Source organism: Oculina patagonica, chromosome 6 (assembly GCF_052425735.1).
Source record: "Oculina patagonica isolate OP01 chromosome 6, crgOcupat, whole genome shotgun sequence".
Taxonomy (NCBI): Eukaryota; Metazoa; Cnidaria; class Anthozoa; order Scleractinia; family Oculinidae; genus Oculina; species Oculina patagonica.
The window spans coordinates 12,886,134-12,904,970 of NC_135763.1; the positions used below are offsets into that span (position 1 = coordinate 12,886,134).

Sequence of the window (18,837 nt, forward strand, 5' to 3'; positions counted from 1 at the left end):
CAGATTTCGATGTACGAATAATCTTTAAGTTTTTGTTCCAAATTTTCTAAATCTAATTCGTAGTAGCTAATTTGTGATAAATCTAATTTGTAATTTATATAAAGTTGGTAGAATTAGATAACTTGGCTTTGAGTTTCACCTTAATGATACTATTATGTTTTTGTTTTCGCAATATGCAAACTGATTTGCAAATAAATTAGACTATAGCATAGTGGCGTTTCTTGAAGCGTGGCAGGGAAATTTGCAGACACAGATTGCAGGAAATAAACTTACAGAAATTCCAGATATGTACAATTCTAAGGGACAGATGGCGCTCCTGAAAATATCTAATTGCCGTAACCGTTCGTCAGTAGGATGCCTAAAATGCGTGCAATTCCACAATTGGTTTCGGCTCCATTAAATCCTATACCAATTGCAGAACATTTTAGGAGGAGCCACCCACACGGTCTAGATCTTGCGTAATGTTCGCTGTCTCGCACAGCAGTCAGTCAGTCAGTCAGTCGCGCACGCGCAAATGTGTTAAGTAAGCCGTTGCATTTTTTTGTCATATTGAAACCAAGGAACGACGAAGGTTCTCGGCCGAAACGTCTTTTTTACAAGTTGTATTATGAACGTTGTTTTACGTTTTTACTAAGTCCGTGTAAGAATTTGTTAAGTATTGAGGGCAACACCGGCAACGAGAAAGAACTTACAGTAACATTCGTTTTTTTTTCTCGGTAAACTGAAATAGACCACGTAAAGCGAAGAAAAATAACGTTTGTCTTCAATGTAACCATACTTCGGGCTCGTCACGCAACCTTTTCGCCAGGGGGAGGAGAGGAAAGTTTGCGTGACAAAACAAAAGGACTAACAGAACATCACTTCAAATACAAACTCTCGGAATATTTATTGTGTATATACAAGCTTTTTTCCAGCATCTTCGATAAGCTATTGGCATAATATCAAGTCTTTGCGTTAAATTAAAAAATGCTTAATACCTTGAAGCAAACCATGATGCTAACTTAACTAAGCAAAGGTTATTATCGAATTTGTTTTGTAACATTCAATCGATCTCACTAATGCGTTTGTTCTGTACACCATTGGCTTTCAAAATTTCGTAAAGTTCTCGGCTTCGCTTGGTTAAAGTCAATAAGTGCTTTGTGCATTTTTTTTTTTCTGCACGGGACGAAGTCCGAACAAAGCTAATATAACTATCCACTCTCTTGCGCTCTCGTTTCTTTTTTTTGCCACTAGTACAGGGATTTATCCTTGGGGCACTTTCTTTCGGGGATTATCCTTGGGTTACATTTTTGGGGGATTATCCTTGGGTTACTTTCTTTCGGGGTTATCCTGGGGTAAATTCTTTCGGGGAATTATCCTTGGGCAAATTTCTTTCAGAGAATTATCCTTGGGGGCACTTTCTTTTTCGCCTCCTATCAACGGGGTAGGGGGTCCTCGCGAGGGTCTTCATTACGGGGGGTCGTTAGATAGGGACTGCCTGTAACTCACTCTCTCTACTCACTCACACGCGATGGGCATAGGCGCGCTCTTCACACTCAATTCAAGTGTGTGCGTGGCTGGGTAATGAGGGGAGGGGAAGGGAGTGTCGGACTATCGTCCACGACTCCTTCATTGCCTAAAGGGGTGTTTCTTGTCCCCAGTAGGGACCAGACGGGGGAATGTAGTCAAGTCTCAGTTGAACTGAAAGCCTTCCTGAGGCATGTTGACTCCAGGCATAAATTGAAACTGATCCGCATTCTGATCGATGCCTGGCATGAGTTTCTCGTCCTCGTCCTCGCCGCTGAAGTAGTACTCGATTATCTCAAAAGCTTTTCTGTAGATTTCTTCGTTGTCGTGACTCTGAAGGAATTCGATCTTGTCTAAACCTGGAGAAGAACAAAAAATTTCACGCTGTTAAATTTAATACAAACGGTGCTTTATGCATCAAAAACCAATCTCGAGCTCTTTTCTCGCATTCCGCCAAAACTGGCCTTAACAAAGTTTTGTACATTTCAAATAAATAAAAAAATATATCATCACGTGAAAGATCACGCTACATGTATAATTAATGTGTGCGACGCTTGGGGTAGTTAAATTAAAGATAGGAAAAAAAATGCGAGCTTTCAGAAATCAGTAAAATAACAAAGGCTTTAGATTTGGGGGAGAAGGAAATTAGAGGCGTTTCTAAGGACTTTGAGCCACGTTTGAAAGTTTCTGCTTCAGAATGGAGCATTGAATAAACTCTTGCAATGCATTTTTGGACACAATGGGACACAGACAGTAAAGGTCGGCACACACTAGGGGACCAGTCGCAGGGAGTTGCTTCTAGGACCAGTCCACTAGTGTGTACTCGTATTTTGCATTGAAATTCTAGTCGCAGACACCACATTTTTGGTCCCTGCGACTAGTCCCACGAATTAAACTGGTTTGATATCTGGCATCTGGGACTAGTTGCAGGGACCAATAAACCCACTAATCGGTCGATTTTCTAGGTGAGTGTGTACACATTAAGGGATAAGTCCCTGTGACTAGTCCCCTAGTGTGTGCCTTGCTTAATAGTTTTTTTTCTGTAGATGAGGGAAAGATGGGGAGAAAGGAGATGCTCTGCCTGTGAAAACAAAGACTGACATTGGGTGTGGGACATTTCCAATGATTGCCAGATAAAGTACCGTAGTATCTTAGACACTACCAGGCATCTATGTCACAGGTTTGGACTGGGGTAACAAAAAATGTACAGAGAACACTGAATGGTATTGAAATCTTTTGCGAGCGTCCTTGGGTCTTGACATCACGTAATAATGTTGCGTGACATCATGTAACACAGTGTTGCGTGACTTACCATATGCTTCCTCGACCATAACAGCAAACTGGTTAATGCCATCATTTTGAAACCCTTCCTGTTTTCCAACTCTCAGGATGTTCTCCAATCCACTGAGTGCTACTTGAACAATCTTTGAATCCATAACAGTCAGTAGATCACACAGAGGCTTTATAACTCCTTGGCTTACTAGGTATCTGTTGAAGCACAAAAAAAGGTGTGTTGTGTTTAAAGAAATTAAGCATATATCACACTACGAAAAGTTCAAATTTATAAAAAAAAAAATTAGGGTGACAACGTATCTTAAAGTACAGTTTAAAATTCTCATTTAACCACTCCTCAACAGGGACAACATTTAACCACTCAACTCCTCACTAGTGTTTGCAAACACCAAAACAATTCTAGCACTCTAGCACTGTAAATGAACATTGAAACACAGTTAAGAATCGCAAATGGCAGGAGGCAGACCAGTTCCCTGTTTTATAAGTATGGCCAAGTTGGCCATACTTGGCCAAGGAGTTAACTTGGGAAAATTATGTGGCTGAGAACAAATCCAGCTACAGTGAAGTGGAGAGGTGCAAAGATTAAACCTGAAAGCACTAGAATTTAAGTCCAATGCTCTAGCCACTCAGCAATGTTGCCTCGACACCTATATTGCACTATTATTATTACAAGTTTATAAGCATATGTGACATCACAAGTACAGTGTAGTGCATTACAAATCTAGAGAAAGACAGTTTCAAAGCTTGTTTATGTAACATTTACGCATTACTAATTAAAGTTCAACCAACTTGATCTGTTCTGCTGTTCCACCAGACGTGGCATTGGTGATGGCCCATGCTGCTTCTTTTCTTGTTTTAAATTCTGCCTTGCTAAGGATCTCCACCAACATTGGAATAATATTGGCATCAATCACCAACTGTGTTTAAAGGAAAGAGAGAGCATGCATTAGAAAAAAAGATACCATATTACTCAGGTATTCATATATTCATGGGAGTAGTGACAACTCTACAGGTGAGTTTTCTTAATCAAGGAAATAAAGAAAATGGCTGCATAAGCTCAAGCAGGTGTCAAGGTTAGAACACACGAGGGGGACTAGTCCACGTGACTAGTCCTGGAGACCAAATACCTTCACATGAACTACCCAATTTGGTCAAAAAATCTAGTCGCAGCGACAAAAGTTTGGTCCCTGCGAATTCAAACTGGTTTGAATTTGTGGGACTTCCTTGTCCCTTCGTGTGTATTGTTTGTGCGACTAGTCCCTGCAACCAAAATGAAAAAGCATCCAATCAAAAACCAAAGCGGTCGGTCTCTGAGACTAGTCCCTTCATGTAAACACTACAGGGGTCTTATCCCTGCAACTTTTTACTAATAGGCCTGACTAGTACCTTCGTGTGTACTGTGTGTGTGACTAGTCTCCTTGCAACAAGTCCCTGTGACTAGTCCCCTTGCGTGTGTTGACCTTTACAAACTTGATGTTTTCTTAACTGAACCCAAATTTGCAATGATCTTATCAAAATCTTAGCCTACTTTCCTGACTTTTCTGTGATAACGAGTCACTGACTTGATGATAACATTGTATTTTTGGCTGAATGTGGGTAGCGTAGATATCTAATAAGACCTTTGTGCTATGCCTTGGCTGTATATCAGGCCTGTTTGGTCTTGCTTTGGGTATTTTGGCTCGACCACATCTCACCAAACTTGCTTGATATGGTGTCAAAGCATACCAGGTATGATTAGCTATGAAAACCACGCATGACAGGAAACTCAGTCATACCTGTATCTGTGCTCTATTTCCAGCCGTGATATTTGAAATTGTCCAGCACGCCTCTTTTCTGATGCTTTCTCTAGAGTTGCTAAGTAAATGTAATAGACTAGGAAGCGCATTGCAGTTGAGGATCACCTATCAAAGCAAACTTGTGGTTATCAATTTCATTGACACAATAAATAAGTATTCTATTTCTATTTTACATTAAGAAATTCCTTTAAAGCTAGGACTGCAATAATAATAATATGCAATAATAGTATAATACCGTATTTATTCGGTTATAAGGCGCATTCGGTTATAAGACGCACCCCAAACTTGGCAACTTTGCCATGCTAAGTTTCCAAACTGAAAATTTTCCAAAAACACTCGGTTATAAGACGCACCATGAGTTGGAGAGTTGAAAAGATTCGGTGATCAATTTAAGAACAGTTCTCCTTACAAAATTTGAATGATTGAATGTTGTTCATACTCCTTGGCACAATCTTCAAGTGAAAAGGTAATATTTCTTGCTAAAAAAGACGTAAATCCGCTTGAGCAAAACACCTTTCCATCGTTCATGCTTCGAATTTAGCTGCTTAGTAACCTGGCAGATGTGTAGTTTTCAGTAACCACTGAGTTTGAAGCTTGGTTACCAAGTTCTCAAGCATGCTTCGTATCGCTTCGTACTTTGTTTATTGAGTGGTTTTAAAAGAGTCTCAAGCTTTTTTGGTGTTTTCCCTGTCTTCTAAAGTCATTTCCAACATTCCAGGCTTAGAAAGGTTTGTTCCATATGAGTATGCTTGATTTTCTTTGTCTGTTTCAACAAAATGCTGGCATAAACACGCGTTGCTAAAACTTGTGACAATAAACGTGACATACGTGACAATAAACTTTACATTGAAACTTGCTGTTTCTTATATCTGTTCTCTTGTTCTAAAAGTCAATGACCAACATTAAGTGTTTTCATTTCTCTTGTTTTATTTGTAAGTTCCGGTAAAATGGCGGTCATAAGATTTTGTTGGGCGAAAATACTCGGCTATAAGACGCACCCCAATTTTGGCATAAACTTTTCACAGAAAAACAGATTTTCCTTGAAAAAACCGTGCGCCTTATAACCGAATAAATACGGTAATAATAATACAGAAATACAGTACTCCATAAAAATACAGAAACCAGTACTCCATAATATTTGATTACTCTGACAACTTGTATATTAAGTAGCCACTTTTCCCCCTCTTGTTTGATTATCCCTGGGCATTTTTGATAACATCCAACGAATCAGAAGATAAAAAAACTAGCTGTATTTGAAGGCTAACAAGTTATAAAATGATTATTCTGACTATGGTAACACTTATTTCAAAAATAAATAAAAAAAACAATGCTACATGTATGTTTAAAATCTCAAAAAAGAATAAAGCCTGGTTTTCACTAGCAACGCAAGCACAGGCGCACAGATAACAGCTCTTATTTCTCCGTGAAAATGGCTTTGACTCAAGTAAAAGCACAAGCACAAGGATTAAAATTTGTCCTTTTTGTGTGATCCTGCTTGTGCTTGCGCTTGTGCTTGCGTTGCTAGTGAAAACCAAGCTTAAATAACAACAAACCGCAGACATACCTGGGTTTGCACATCATCACCTGTCACAATATTTCCCACTGCTCTGAGAGCCGCTGAAACAACATGACTAAGGTTGTGCCTGCCACAAATAAGATATCAGAATAAGTATTACAGGAAAGCTGCCATCTTTGTAACAATGTGACATTCCAAAAATTTGCCTCCTTAAAATCTCAGATACCAAAATAATAATGATGAGCTTCATTTATACAATCCCACCAGCTTGTATAGCTTAAAAAAAATTAATACAATTTCTTTAGATTATAGGCTTCCTATTGTACAGTTTGTTTTGTATTGTATAATTTTGTTACAGTATGTTTATAGGCTATGATGACTGCAGAACATTTCTTGATTTTTATTTCACTAAGAGAATTTTAACTTGTGGTAGTCGTATATGCACTTTAAATTCGTCAGATGCAGACAGCCTTCCTTTAGAACAGAAGTCCAACTATTTTTTTAAAGTTAAACTTGCTTTCCATTTCTGAAAATACACCTACCTTGGTCCTTAAAAAATAAGTCTTTTAACCATTACAAGATTTACAATTTATTACATTACAACATTTTACAGTGTAAACTGTTCTTTGCTCAAAATACAGTTCTAAAGACTGAGTAGAGTGGTATTAGCCCAACAATACCAAAGCACCTAAACAGGCCCTGTGACGAGTGACATGGTAAGAACAAGTTGTGAAATTCAGCATTAGACTGACTCTTACATTAATAACTCCACTAGTCTCCTACAAACGCCAGAATCTATAACAGCTTGGATTTTTTCATTAGGACCATCTGAGAGATACGACAGTGCCCAGCACGAGTCAGCAAGGACATCAGGATCATTAATAAAGAGAAGACGAGCCAACACTGGCAGGCATGCAGACACCTGGAAGAAAAGAAACAGCTTGTCTCACTGAAAAGCATCACTGCCATACGCATCAATATTACTGTCATTATCATTAATAATGTTTGAACCCAGAGTATCAGTAGTTCGTAAGTGTGATCGTCCGGGGAGAGAGAGAGCTGTGTGACTGACGTTTGACCCTGAGGAGTCTCCAGTCAGTTCAGTATGATGGTCGTCCGAGGCAGCTGATGCTGAGACCGTGGTTTCGTTGTCGCTCCCGTCTTTCGTTCTGTTCCGTCTGTGTCCCTCGGCGCCCTCCGGAAGTGGGTGGTTGTTGACATCTGTTGATAGGCGTCTGTTCTGTTTGTGCCAGCAGAGCGAAAGTTAGTACTGAGGCACAGCAGAGTCCAGTCGATGTGAGGTCGCAGAGTGATTGTTGACATCACACCGCGCTCGGTTCAGTGTCTCGTGCAGCACCGCCGAGGAGGCCGGGTGACGACCAGACCCGACACCCCGACACTGCCGGCCGTCAGTCCCCAACAGTTCTCCTCAGAACTCCTCTCACCCGGACGATCATCACTATACGAATAGTCATTATCATTGTTGTCATCGTAGTCATTGTCATCCCCTTTATCATCATTACCACCATCAACAACATCATCGTCATTATTATCACCATCATTATCATTATTTTCATTTTTGTCATCATCACTTTTATCAACATCATCATCATCATCATCATCATCGCTAATATTTTAAATTGTATACAGGCTTTTCTATAGATTTTACTGACACTGTCAGTTTAAACTAGTCAGATTTTCATGTAGCATACCTTTGAAAAATCTGGTGGTGGGTTCTTTCCTCTACACAAATTGGACAGTGCCCAAACAAGGTTTTTTGTCATTGACAGTCTTGGTGACTGTTTTAAGAGCCTGTGAGGAGGAATTGAAAAATAATTCAGTTATAAAAATTGCCATACATGTAGGTTGGTGGAGAACAAACCACTAATAACAGATATTGGCACAAAAATTCTAGCTACAAAACAGTGTGTCAAATTCAAGAAATGCCACAGGGCTTTCCTTCCTGTTGCCAACAAGCAATTTCTCCTCATCTGTTAAGAACAATGTTGGCAGCAATCCAACCCTTCCCCACCCCCCAATGTTAACAACAACAAAATTGTTGATTAAGTTATTTCTTGTTATGTCTCTGAGGACATCAAGGTTAAGCTATTCTTGCTTTTACACAGTTATGGTGAAAATAATTTGCACCAACAGTCCCTGAGACACTTCTATGCATGTAAATAGGAAAGAAAACCTAATTGCACATCAAATAGTGGTTGTCTTGCAGGTTAAATTCATTTTCAGGTTAAATCCATTTCCGACCTAGATTGATCTGCCTCAAATTGAAGATAACACTTTGACAAATGACATAAATAACTTGAATTCATTAAAAGGAAGTCCAGAAGATTGTTATCTTCTGGTTGAAACAGATTAAACTAAGATGGAAACGGATTTAACCTGAAAACAAAATTTAACCTGCAACAGTTCCACTTTCCCAAAACAAAACCGTTCAGTGTACGAGATATTCTTTTGGGGATTAACAAAACATTAAGGAGAAAGGGGGAATTAGACTTGATTCAAATTGTCATATAAAAGTACCCAAAGAGCATCCGATCTTCTTTGTAAACTAAACACAATCTATCATATTTGCGAAAACTTACTCCAGCACTGGCTGTAACATTCCTAGGTTTAGAACATAGTCTCTGCATTCTGCACTGTCTCCAGCAATATTCCCAAGAGCCCACACAGCCTAGAATAATACAAAAACAACAGCATTAGAAACAATACAGAGGCCCAACAATGAAAAATCAACCAATGCCATAACAAATAGAGTATGTTTGTGGCAGCCATGTTGGAGGAGTGAAACAATAAAATATATTTGCATAAAAATGAATTTTTTTCCCAAAAGGAAAATCATTCTATTGTTTCACTCCTCCAATATAGCCGCCATGACCACAGTCTATTGGTTAATTGTTTTAAGAAATCACATGGCACATTAATTTGTGGTTGTCTCAGTTGTATTTTGATGTCATGGACAATCTCAAAACCTTTAATTTGGAACTCTAGGACACTAGGCCTCTAGAACAGTATGCGTAAACTATAACAGCCACTGACCTGCTCTTGAACATCTACTTGAGGAGATTCAAGTAATCCAATAAAGACAGGCACTGCTCCTGCTTGTACCACGCATTGAGTTTGCGGTGATGTACCAGACGCAATATTCGTAAGGGCCCATGCAGCTTCAAACTTTGAAAACAACAAAAATGGTTGATATTATTATGGTCCCGAGTTGTAGTTAATGTAAAAATGTTCAAGCTTAAAGTGCTACTATGACCAAAATTTTTGTTTTTCTTTTCGTCTTTTTCTAAAGTCAATTTGTTCAATAAGTCTATATTTAACTAGCGCGCTAGAATTTAGAACGTTGCGAGCAATATTAGCCTTGAAATAGCTTGCCGAAAATCGTGGAAAACCCGTCCGCCATTACTCGGACGTCTAAAGTGAGCCAGCGACTGTACTGAAAAGCGGATTTACGCATGAGTTGGTCCGTGACGTCATATGCGCATCGTCGCTTCGAGCTTCGAGTGTTCCAAGAGAGAATATACTGAGAATAAACAGGGTTATAAAAGATATTTCTTCGACAAATTCTTCGTCTAGTTTGCCCGGTGGCGAAACCCAAGAGAGCCGCAACGAAGAGACATTGCAATTTAGCGGTATCGTTTCTTATAATGAGAATTTAAAGCCGTTTGACGTCGGTCTAAAAGGCAATGTTTGTATGCAAATACTTCATTTGATCGATGAGGTTTTGGCGCTGTATGCCTACAACGAAGCTGCCGTCTTCTTGTCCAATCGAAGAAGCCTCAAAGAACGAAGAGGAACGGCGATTCATGGACTACATTCGTTTGAATACATGGTATGATGAGAACGACATTGAATAGTTAGGATAAAATGTCTGCAATGTTTGAATTAATAGAGAGCTCTGCATATATATACATGTAGGTTGCTTTTGCCGTTTGCGAAGGATTGAAATGATCTTTACTGTTGTTTTCATTCTTGTAATCTATCATACACGCCATGGGCATAAAATCTATCTCAGCTGTTTATTCCGAAAAAAGCTTTATAAACATGAAATAATGTAAAATTTATACAGAAAAATTAAAGTCAACAAGATGATGCAGGTGATCAATGGATTTAGCTCCTTGAGTTTTATACAGTTTTACCTTCCTTGACCACAATACAGGTAATAAACCTTTTTAAAACTAAGTGTTTTAATGGGTAATAACACTTCAGACATCCAGCTTCAGCCAACACTCAGTATTCCTGTTTCTTAAAATAAGAAAACCATTTGAATGCTGTATCAGTATAGAGTCCTTCACTCTATTTTACTGTCCCACAAGTAGCAGCAAAACTGGGTAGGAGTAGTTTTTCTTATTCATTTCACCCATTTGTTTTCCTCTTGGTCCCGTGATTTTTTGATGATAAAAATAACTCAAACAATATATGCACAACATGGCAACAAGTAAAATAATATTAAGGGTATAAAGTTTTAAGTTCATAAACAGGAACACCTGGACCTCAAACAAACACTGGGACCTTGATCAAACGTTTCCAGTTTTGAACCGGCATTTAAATGAAACCTGCGTTGAGTCGGGGTCTGGCATCTACTCAAGAAAATATTTTTTTATGGTATCATATGCAATATGACAGTGGCTCTTTCAAAAGAATATCACTGGCAGTACATTGTGCATCTGCAGTATGTGTATGTAATTGAGAGTTCAATTTTGGGACTAATCTTGTGTCAACTTAATGTGACTGTAAACAAGCCAGCTCCGTATACCACCCTAAATAAATTGCTCCCTTGATGCAAAAAGGCAAAGTCTGCATGCAAGCCTGCTTGCCCATCAGGCCAAAGCATATCTTGGTTTAAGTAGGATTAAGCAACCTGGATGAGATGGAAGTACAATTGCATCACTCCCCCACATACATGTAATGACACTGGTCTGGGCTCACACCTGAACAGCTTGATTAAGAGTCTTGCGCACTGACCATTAGGTCACCGCACCTAAATCAAAACAACTACCCCATTGCTATGCAACATTTTTATTTATGGTACAGGTTTGACTGTATTTGTTGTCGGCTTCGCAGTTCGTGTATACTCTTTAAATAAATACATATATAATGGTTGCAAGGGTCCTGTGTGACCTCAAAATTGCCCCCCTGTTACAAAAAGGCAAGGTCTGCATGCAAGTCTAGTTGCCCACCAAGCAACTAGACTTGCACGCCCTCGTCACACCATCAATTTGCCAGTTCCCATTCTACACTTGGAGAGGAGGCACCATGAGAGTAGTCTTGCCCAAGAACACAGCACAATGACACCAGTAAGAGTCCACACCTGAACCGCTTGATCCGGAGTCCGACAACTTACACTTAGGCCACCTCACCTCAATCAATACAACATTTTTATTTATAGTACAGATTTGACTGTACTTGTGTTAGAAATTATGATGGATCAGCAGCTCAGGGGTTCTCTGGCACATTCACGTGATTTATTGTTGGCTACTACATTCTCAACTTATGAACAAAAAAAGCATGCCAAAAATAAATATATTGCAAACTTAAAATAAAGAGTAGCTAGGATTTCAACAGTGCTCTGTTGCACACAGCATGACTGATTGGCACAGGTCATAATTATAGCTCATGGCCCCTGTTGTACTTAAATATAATAAAGATATACTGAGTAAAATCCGGATAGCATGTATGTCTCTGAGACAGGCTAACACTGTTCTATCCTGAGATTACTACTCAAAAAATGTTAATGAATACTATAAGTGCACAATGAAGTACAGTCCTACTGTAGTGTTTTATATTGCATGGCAGAAATAAACAAGTGACCAACACTGAAGACGTGCTGGTGAGTTTATTAAGACTACAGTGTATACAGAGGACTACAATGAAAACATTTTCAGTACATATAATCAGTAAAAAGATATTGCTAAGCTTTGCATCCTCTGTATGTACTTTTACATAATGTACCGCCTCGTGCGAATTTATTTAAGTTTATTTGTACAATAGAGGATATAATTCAGGAACATACAGGCCGATTTGCCCAAAAATTACCTTTTTGACATGAAGTATTTACAATAAATTTAAAAATGACTATTCTAGAACACGAGAGCTTGAGCAACAGAAGTAAATTACGCCACTCACCCAATGTTTTGCTTCTAAAAAGGAGCAAATACAGTAAACTCACTGTAGATAATTCGAAGCGTTCTATTCTATTCACTTCCCTTGGATAGTTGAAGAATTTAACCTCACAATGGTTGCAGGGAGAAATATCTATAAAGCATTTCCAAGAGTACAAGTTTCCCTCAAAGTTATCAGACGATCTATTATTCATCTTGCGTGGTTCGGGCGAGTAAAGATGTCACGAAATTTCGCCTCTTGAAATGTTTTCTGCCACTATGTTGTGCAAAAGTGACCTGGAGATGCCTTGAAGTATGTTTAAAAAACATTTGCGCAGTAAATACGGCTTCTACATCACTACAGATTAAAAAGAAAACCAATGTTTTTCCAGATCGGTCACTCCAGCCTTCGAAGAAGCCATTTTGTTGATGCGCATATGACGTCAGCATGCTCTCGCCCCAACTAGTTCCAGATCTCTATTTGGTCCTCGGACATTTTTGAATCTAGTAATGGCGGCAAGCCAAAGCCGAAGTTTACGCGTGAAATAAGTGGTCTTCCAATTCGAATTTGAACTTAAAATTTGGCAAGGTTACTATTTAATGTAAGTACTTTCAAAAACCGAAGAGAAAAGGGAAGGTAAAATTTTGATCATAGTACCACTTTAAAGTTATGCAAATTTTCCAAATATTGAAAACATTTCTAAGAGAGAAGCTGCCAGTCCTCTGGAAACTTGATTGGTTCGAGAGAAAATACAAATTACAAAATGGACTGACATTTCATGGAATTAAGTGGTTATATATTTAGGTTGATTTCATTGTATCAGCTTGGAATAATAAAATAAACTACTTTTTGTGGCCAAACAAACAAAAAGATAATATATGAAACTGTGAGAGACTTATACAAAAGTCATGTAATGATTATAGCACTGGACAGTATACATAAACCAGTACATTGATCAATGCTTAAAGGATAAACATCACTTACCTGTAACATGCTATTGTCATTTCGTTGTAAGAAGTATATAAATCTAGGAATAACGTCGCATCTAATCACATCGTTAATTGGTGGGTGAGGTTCTAAAACCAACGAGAACAAGTTAAGTAACTAAAAAATAATAACACCTTTCACTTTGGTGTAATCATACAGATAAAGGGGAGAGGTTTGGTTTAAAATAGTGATATACGCAGTGGAATCCCAAATTCTTGAACCTTCGATTTTCTTGAAGCTTCCGCTAACTCGAACCAAAAGTCATTTCCCTTGGATTTGCTTAACTTAGTCAATTACTGCAGTATCACTCCCAATCTCTTGAACCAGTTTTGCCAGTTCTTGTTTCTGTGGGAGGTTCGAGAAATTGTGCGTGGCATCTTTAAGTTTGGTACCGGTACATAACAGGATGTCACAAACTATCAAAACTCAATTATACAGAGAATACCGTAGAATTTCGGTTATAAGCCCTGGGCTTTTACAACTTCGTAAGGGTTTTTGGGTGGGCTTATAAGCGGAGGGGCTTATATTCGAGAGGGCTTATAAGCGGAAGGAAAAAAATGTTTCGAAAAGAGCCTCAGGAGTGTTGATCGAAATATGCTTTTAAGTTAAAATGCACAAAAAAGCAACATTTAGCCCTGTTCAGTACTGTCATCCGGTAGAGGGGGCTTATATCCAGGGGGGCTTATAACCTGATGTATTTTTTTGTTTCCAGGTTGATGGGCCTATAACCGGGGGGGGGCTTATAATCGGAATTTTACGGTATAGGTTTAGAAAATGCAAGTTTGACTGTCACTCTGTTAAAAGTTTTTTTTTCATTCTAAATTCTACAAGACACATGTCCCAGCTTATAACAACAAAACAAGCTGAAGGTACAGGTACCACAAAAAAGGAAAAGCACTGACACAATCACATTGTATTTCAATCAAGGAAGTTTTGAAACATAAACAAACCTTTGGATAGAAGTTTTCGGAATTTTTGCATAGCTGCTAATTGTTTTTCTGGGTCTTCTGAGTATAAAGCTTCCACTACATCAGGAGAAAATACACCCTGAAAAAATATCACAAATTATCATTCAACTCTTAGTGAAGTACAAACAATGCACAAAACAAGTTCAAATATACTTTTACTATAAAACTGGTTTAATAATGATTGAAGGTCAAAGTTTCAGAAAAAGAAAATGTTGGATGAAACTCTTTTAAGACATTTTCATATTATGTAGTATCACTGTACATTTTTACTGATCATTTGAATCTATCCCACCCTACAGGCTCACCAAAAGTATCATCCTGCCAGTTAACATGTATTAAAATCCAAAACAGCAAACAAAACCTGCCAAAATGAGAAGACCAAACTAAAAAGGCCAAAACAACTGTAAAAGGTGAAATGAAACAAAAACACCGAAACAAGCAAAGCCCATTGACATAAGTGAGAGCTAACAGTAAACAGGTTAGCCTAAGCATTATTCAGGCTAACCAAAGTGCGCTTACAGTTGTCTCGCCAGTTTCATTTTGGTAGTTTTGCTTCATAGTTTTAGGTTTTAGAATATGCCTTGCGAGACACAATATACACACTAAGATGTCTTTTATACATCATATTTTACAATGAAACTATAAGGAGACCAAAAATACTTTCTCTGGTAATGGTTTAAAAATTGTAAATGTTAGCCATGAAAAATTAAGATGAATTAATCAAGTTTTGCAGAGTCACATGCTTACTTCAGAAATTTATAATTTATAAAAATATTAAATCAAATAAGAGTATTTGCTTGTTTTTGTTACTTTTTTAAAAAAGTAAAATTACTTCATGGGTGATCTTAGCTAAACTGACTTTTTATTGTGAGTTGAATAAGCAAAATATATGTTTGGGAAAAATTTAAAGCAAATACCATTTAGTATTTTATGGTAAACATATTACAAAAAAATTATTTATCAAGGAATAATAAAAAGGAAACAACTCTAGGGGCATTTAAGTTGTTTTTTAAATAATCATACACAAAAGTATCATACCAAAGAAATACCTTTCAATGTATGACGTGTAATTAAAAATATTTTTTTGTACATTTTAATAAATATATTTTCATATTACGATTTTCGAAACGTTAAAAAATTGGCATTGCATGTAATTAAAGGTACAAGGCTAATTTTCGTTAAAAATATCAAACGTCCACAAAACCTTGTTGAACATTAGCTTATCGCTTAGAGCTTATAATTTTTCCGGATTCAAACCGTTGCGGTGTAGTCACTAATAATAAATAAATGAGAGACAGTGTACCAGAATTTCAAAGCACTTAGAAAAATAACTATAGCAATAATATCAATAAAATCGTATTGTTGACTTTGGGGATTTACGACTGAACTCTGTACGGGAACAAAAGTCAGGTTTTGAATTGCGACACACACATGCATCGCAGGCTTTCCATACCTGACCAACGTGGTTCGTGGTGAGCAACGTCTCCAGTTCACTTGGCTGGGACATTTTTCCTGTTACATCTACATTTCTTCTTTTAAACATCTAGGGTTTAAAATCATCAAGGTAAGACGATAGACGTTACAGAATCCAAAAAGGAACTTTGAAAGAAAATCGATCGAAACGTCATTTACAAATGCATGCTGTCATTTCGGTACATACTTGTTCTTCGCGTTTGGCCTTGCGAAGTTGGACCCCTTCTTCTTCGCGCCTTCTTCTCATTTCTGTAGAATCTAACGCCTTGTTCTTGTAGGATTTCAATCGTGCATTCGCCCGAGTCGCCATCTTCAAGACGGGTCGAGGGAAAGCACAAAATCTTACAAAGAAAAAAGAGGAAGACGGACCGCGAAATTGAAAATGTCTCGCGAAATTTTTCGGCTCTTCTGGGTGGCGTGCTTCCACCTAAAAATGTGCGCTTGCGCAACATCAACCACTTGGTCCCAGTCTTAACGTCGAGTTTATGCACCCGAGCGAAACGCGCGCGGGAAGAGGAGATTACAAAAAGAACGCCAGAAAAGGTTAATTTTACCTATACTCCCCAGAAAAACACACGCAACAGTGTAGATACAGGGGCCTGTAGGTTAGCAAGGAAGAAAAAAAGCAATTTGCGGTCTTTGGAGGAAAGGTCAGGAAACAAAAGAAATTTGCGGTCTAGGAAAGTATGGCGGTAATTTGCGGACTGTGGGACCCCCTATAATAGATCCTCATATGCGGGAAATAGATGAGCTGAGAAGCTCATATCAGCACCATTTTGGCAGAAGTGGCGCCAATTTATTTGTCTGTAAATTTTCCTGCGGATCGGCAGTCTTCAGGTGTATAAAAAACTGAAAACACAATAACTCCAAACATTGATCCAGCACAAGTACCGTAATGATTCGATTTAGCGCCCGGGGCGCTTATTTACTTTTGACACCTCGAGGGAGGGCGCTTATTCGAGACAGGGCGCTTATTCGGGACAGGGCGCTTATTTAATTTCTTGAGAAACAACCAAATGTATCTAACAATAACAGAAACTGTAACAGTTAGAAATTGTTTAAAGTTCAGTTACTTTTAAAATAATTGTTCATTTTAGCAGTAAATATATACATGAACTGTACGGCGAACGGTCAGAAGTTTATCTAGTTGACGTCAATGACTTCAGTATGGGCAGTTATCCACAACAGGGGCACTTATTAGAATAGGGGTGCTTATAAGAACGGGGGCGCTAATTAGAATGGGGGCGCTTATTAGAATAGGGGCGCTTATTTACAAAAACACATTCGAAGAGGGGCGTTTATTCGGAAGGGGGCGCTTATTGAAAGGAGGGCGCTAAATCGAATCATTACGGTATGTTTGCCTTGTTATCTATCAAAATGGGTGTCAGGACCCTAACATCTTTTATTTGTTATTTAAGTCTCCACGGCACAGCGCGATCCAAGCTGAATGGGTAAAAAGTCTGCATACGAGCTTAGTGGCCCATCAGGTCGGAGCTTATGCCAGTTTCTATAACACGAAGCGACTAGGACTAGGCCAGGACTCGAACTCAGAGTCCAGCGCACTAACCCAAGCTGAACAGCACTTAGAATAATGCGCGAGCACTTGAACCAACGATCTTCAATTATGACGTACGCGTAGCATCGCAGCGCTAACTTGAAGTGAGTCAGTAGAACTTTAAATTTTCAGGGTTTTTGTTCAACATGTCCACTATTAGCGCTAGCCTTAAAAATGTTATGGCAGTGATCCCGCTACGCAAACCACGCGAGAAGCTTTGGGCGAAGAAGACTTCTGAAAGAGGAAATGCAAGTCAGATAACAGCCGTATTAACCAAGTTTGGGGAGGTGGACAACCGCAAACGTGATTCATCATCACGGCATGGAACAAGAGACAAGAAAGAAACTGAAAACCGACCTACTATAAGCTGCTTGAAAGGTTATACAAGAGAATCTCCGGGTATGTGACAATTCAACTTATAAGTATATCTGTTTTCTTACCGACTCCAAATGTCTGACTCACAGGACGGAAAGCTGGAAACTTGAATTTTATGAGCTGCTGAGGAAAACAGGCTAAAGAATTTTTTTTTTGAACACAAAACGGAAAAGGAAATCGAGCTTAAAATATCGCTATACTATACAACACACTTGATGATTTCGACATTGCTGATCCTAGCAGTATGCAGGACGCGTGTCACATATCAACCTAGTAAATGGCCCAGCTCACCACGAGTCTCTCGTAGCTCAGTTGGTTAGAGCGCCCAACCGGTATCTGGGAGGCCATATGCATGGGTTCGATTCCTGTCGGGGACTCAGAATTTCTCTTTGTCCCATGCTCGTGTCATTGTTGAAAAATTCGTCTTCATTATTTATCACCGAGCTTAATATTTACCATCTTTATTATTTATAAGGCAAGGATATATAATATTACGATTATATATGCTGCTCAATCTATGTAGTTTCGTACAGGCAACTAAACGGAATGTTTGTTAATAATGATTTGACTTTTTGGGATAGTATAGAGATTACGGCTAAGTTTTTGACCGTTTAAATTTACTTTTTTTGCTTATTCAGGACTTGTAAGAGCTCTTGAGGTGTACAGCCCAAATAACCCGGCAGCAGCAAAATGGCGCTCGGGGCTCCGCCCGTTAAGTATATACCAACAGAGTCAATTGGAAAAGACTGTGCGAGACTACACGAAACTTTACAGCGTACAGCACTCTCCACCACAGACAACGCTAACTGTTCGCTGGCGAAATCACGGTACAGCTTCTTGTTACACGGAGGAATCCCTCCACAAAATTTTCAGCCATTTTGGCCCGGTGAGGAAGATTAGTTTTCAGAGTGAATGCAGTGCACATGTTGTCTTAGAAAACGCCGAAAACGCCTGCGCCGCTCTAAGCCTATCAAATTTAGGCTTTCCTAGGTGCCCACTGCACGTTCGCTGGTTGCCGGAACAGCAGAAAAGATTGCTTTGGAAAAGAAAAGATGCTTTTCCTAAACCAATGAATTTCAATTATGTTGCAATTGAAGGAAGAGAGACTGGCAGCCAGGAGTCGGACAAGAAGGGGACTAGGTTCAAGTCGCCCCAGGCTCTCACGCGCCCTAGTCAAATTTGCTGCACTTTCCATTCAAAGACCCGCACTTAGGCGAAATAATCTCTTAAAAGTTTTAAATTCAATTA

The 18,837-nt window shown here is 38.8% G+C and overlaps 2 protein-coding genes across 2 annotated transcripts; one reads left to right on the top strand and one right to left on the bottom strand.

The window, feature by feature from the left end:
• Positions 1-861: 861 nt before the first annotated feature.
• On the bottom strand, positions 862-16,075 carry LOC144657096 (importin subunit alpha-7-like). Its single transcript, XM_078517388.1, has 13 exons — positions 15,847-16,075; positions 15,640-15,729; positions 14,169-14,265; positions 13,216-13,307; positions 9,166-9,297; positions 8,712-8,800; positions 7,824-7,923; positions 6,870-7,033; positions 6,160-6,238; positions 4,575-4,700; positions 3,589-3,716; positions 2,819-2,994; positions 862-1,865 (listed from the first exon to the last, which is right to left on the bottom strand). Exons 1-13 carry the CDS (start codon positions 15,967-15,969, stop codon positions 1,672-1,674), a joined length of 1,590 nt encoding a protein of 529 aa, XP_078373514.1. The 5' UTR covers positions 15,970-16,075; the 3' UTR covers positions 862-1,671.
• Positions 16,076-17,314: 1,239 nt separating this feature from the next.
• Positions 17,315-18,806, top strand: LOC144657099 (uncharacterized). The gene is made up of 2 exons (XM_078517393.1): positions 17,315-17,613; positions 18,228-18,806. The coding sequence occupies exons 1-2, from the start codon at positions 17,361-17,363 to the stop codon at positions 18,800-18,802; spliced, it is 828 nt and encodes a 275-aa protein (XP_078373519.1). The 5' UTR covers positions 17,315-17,360; the 3' UTR covers positions 18,803-18,806.
• The last annotated feature ends 31 nt before the right edge of the window (positions 18,807-18,837 follow it).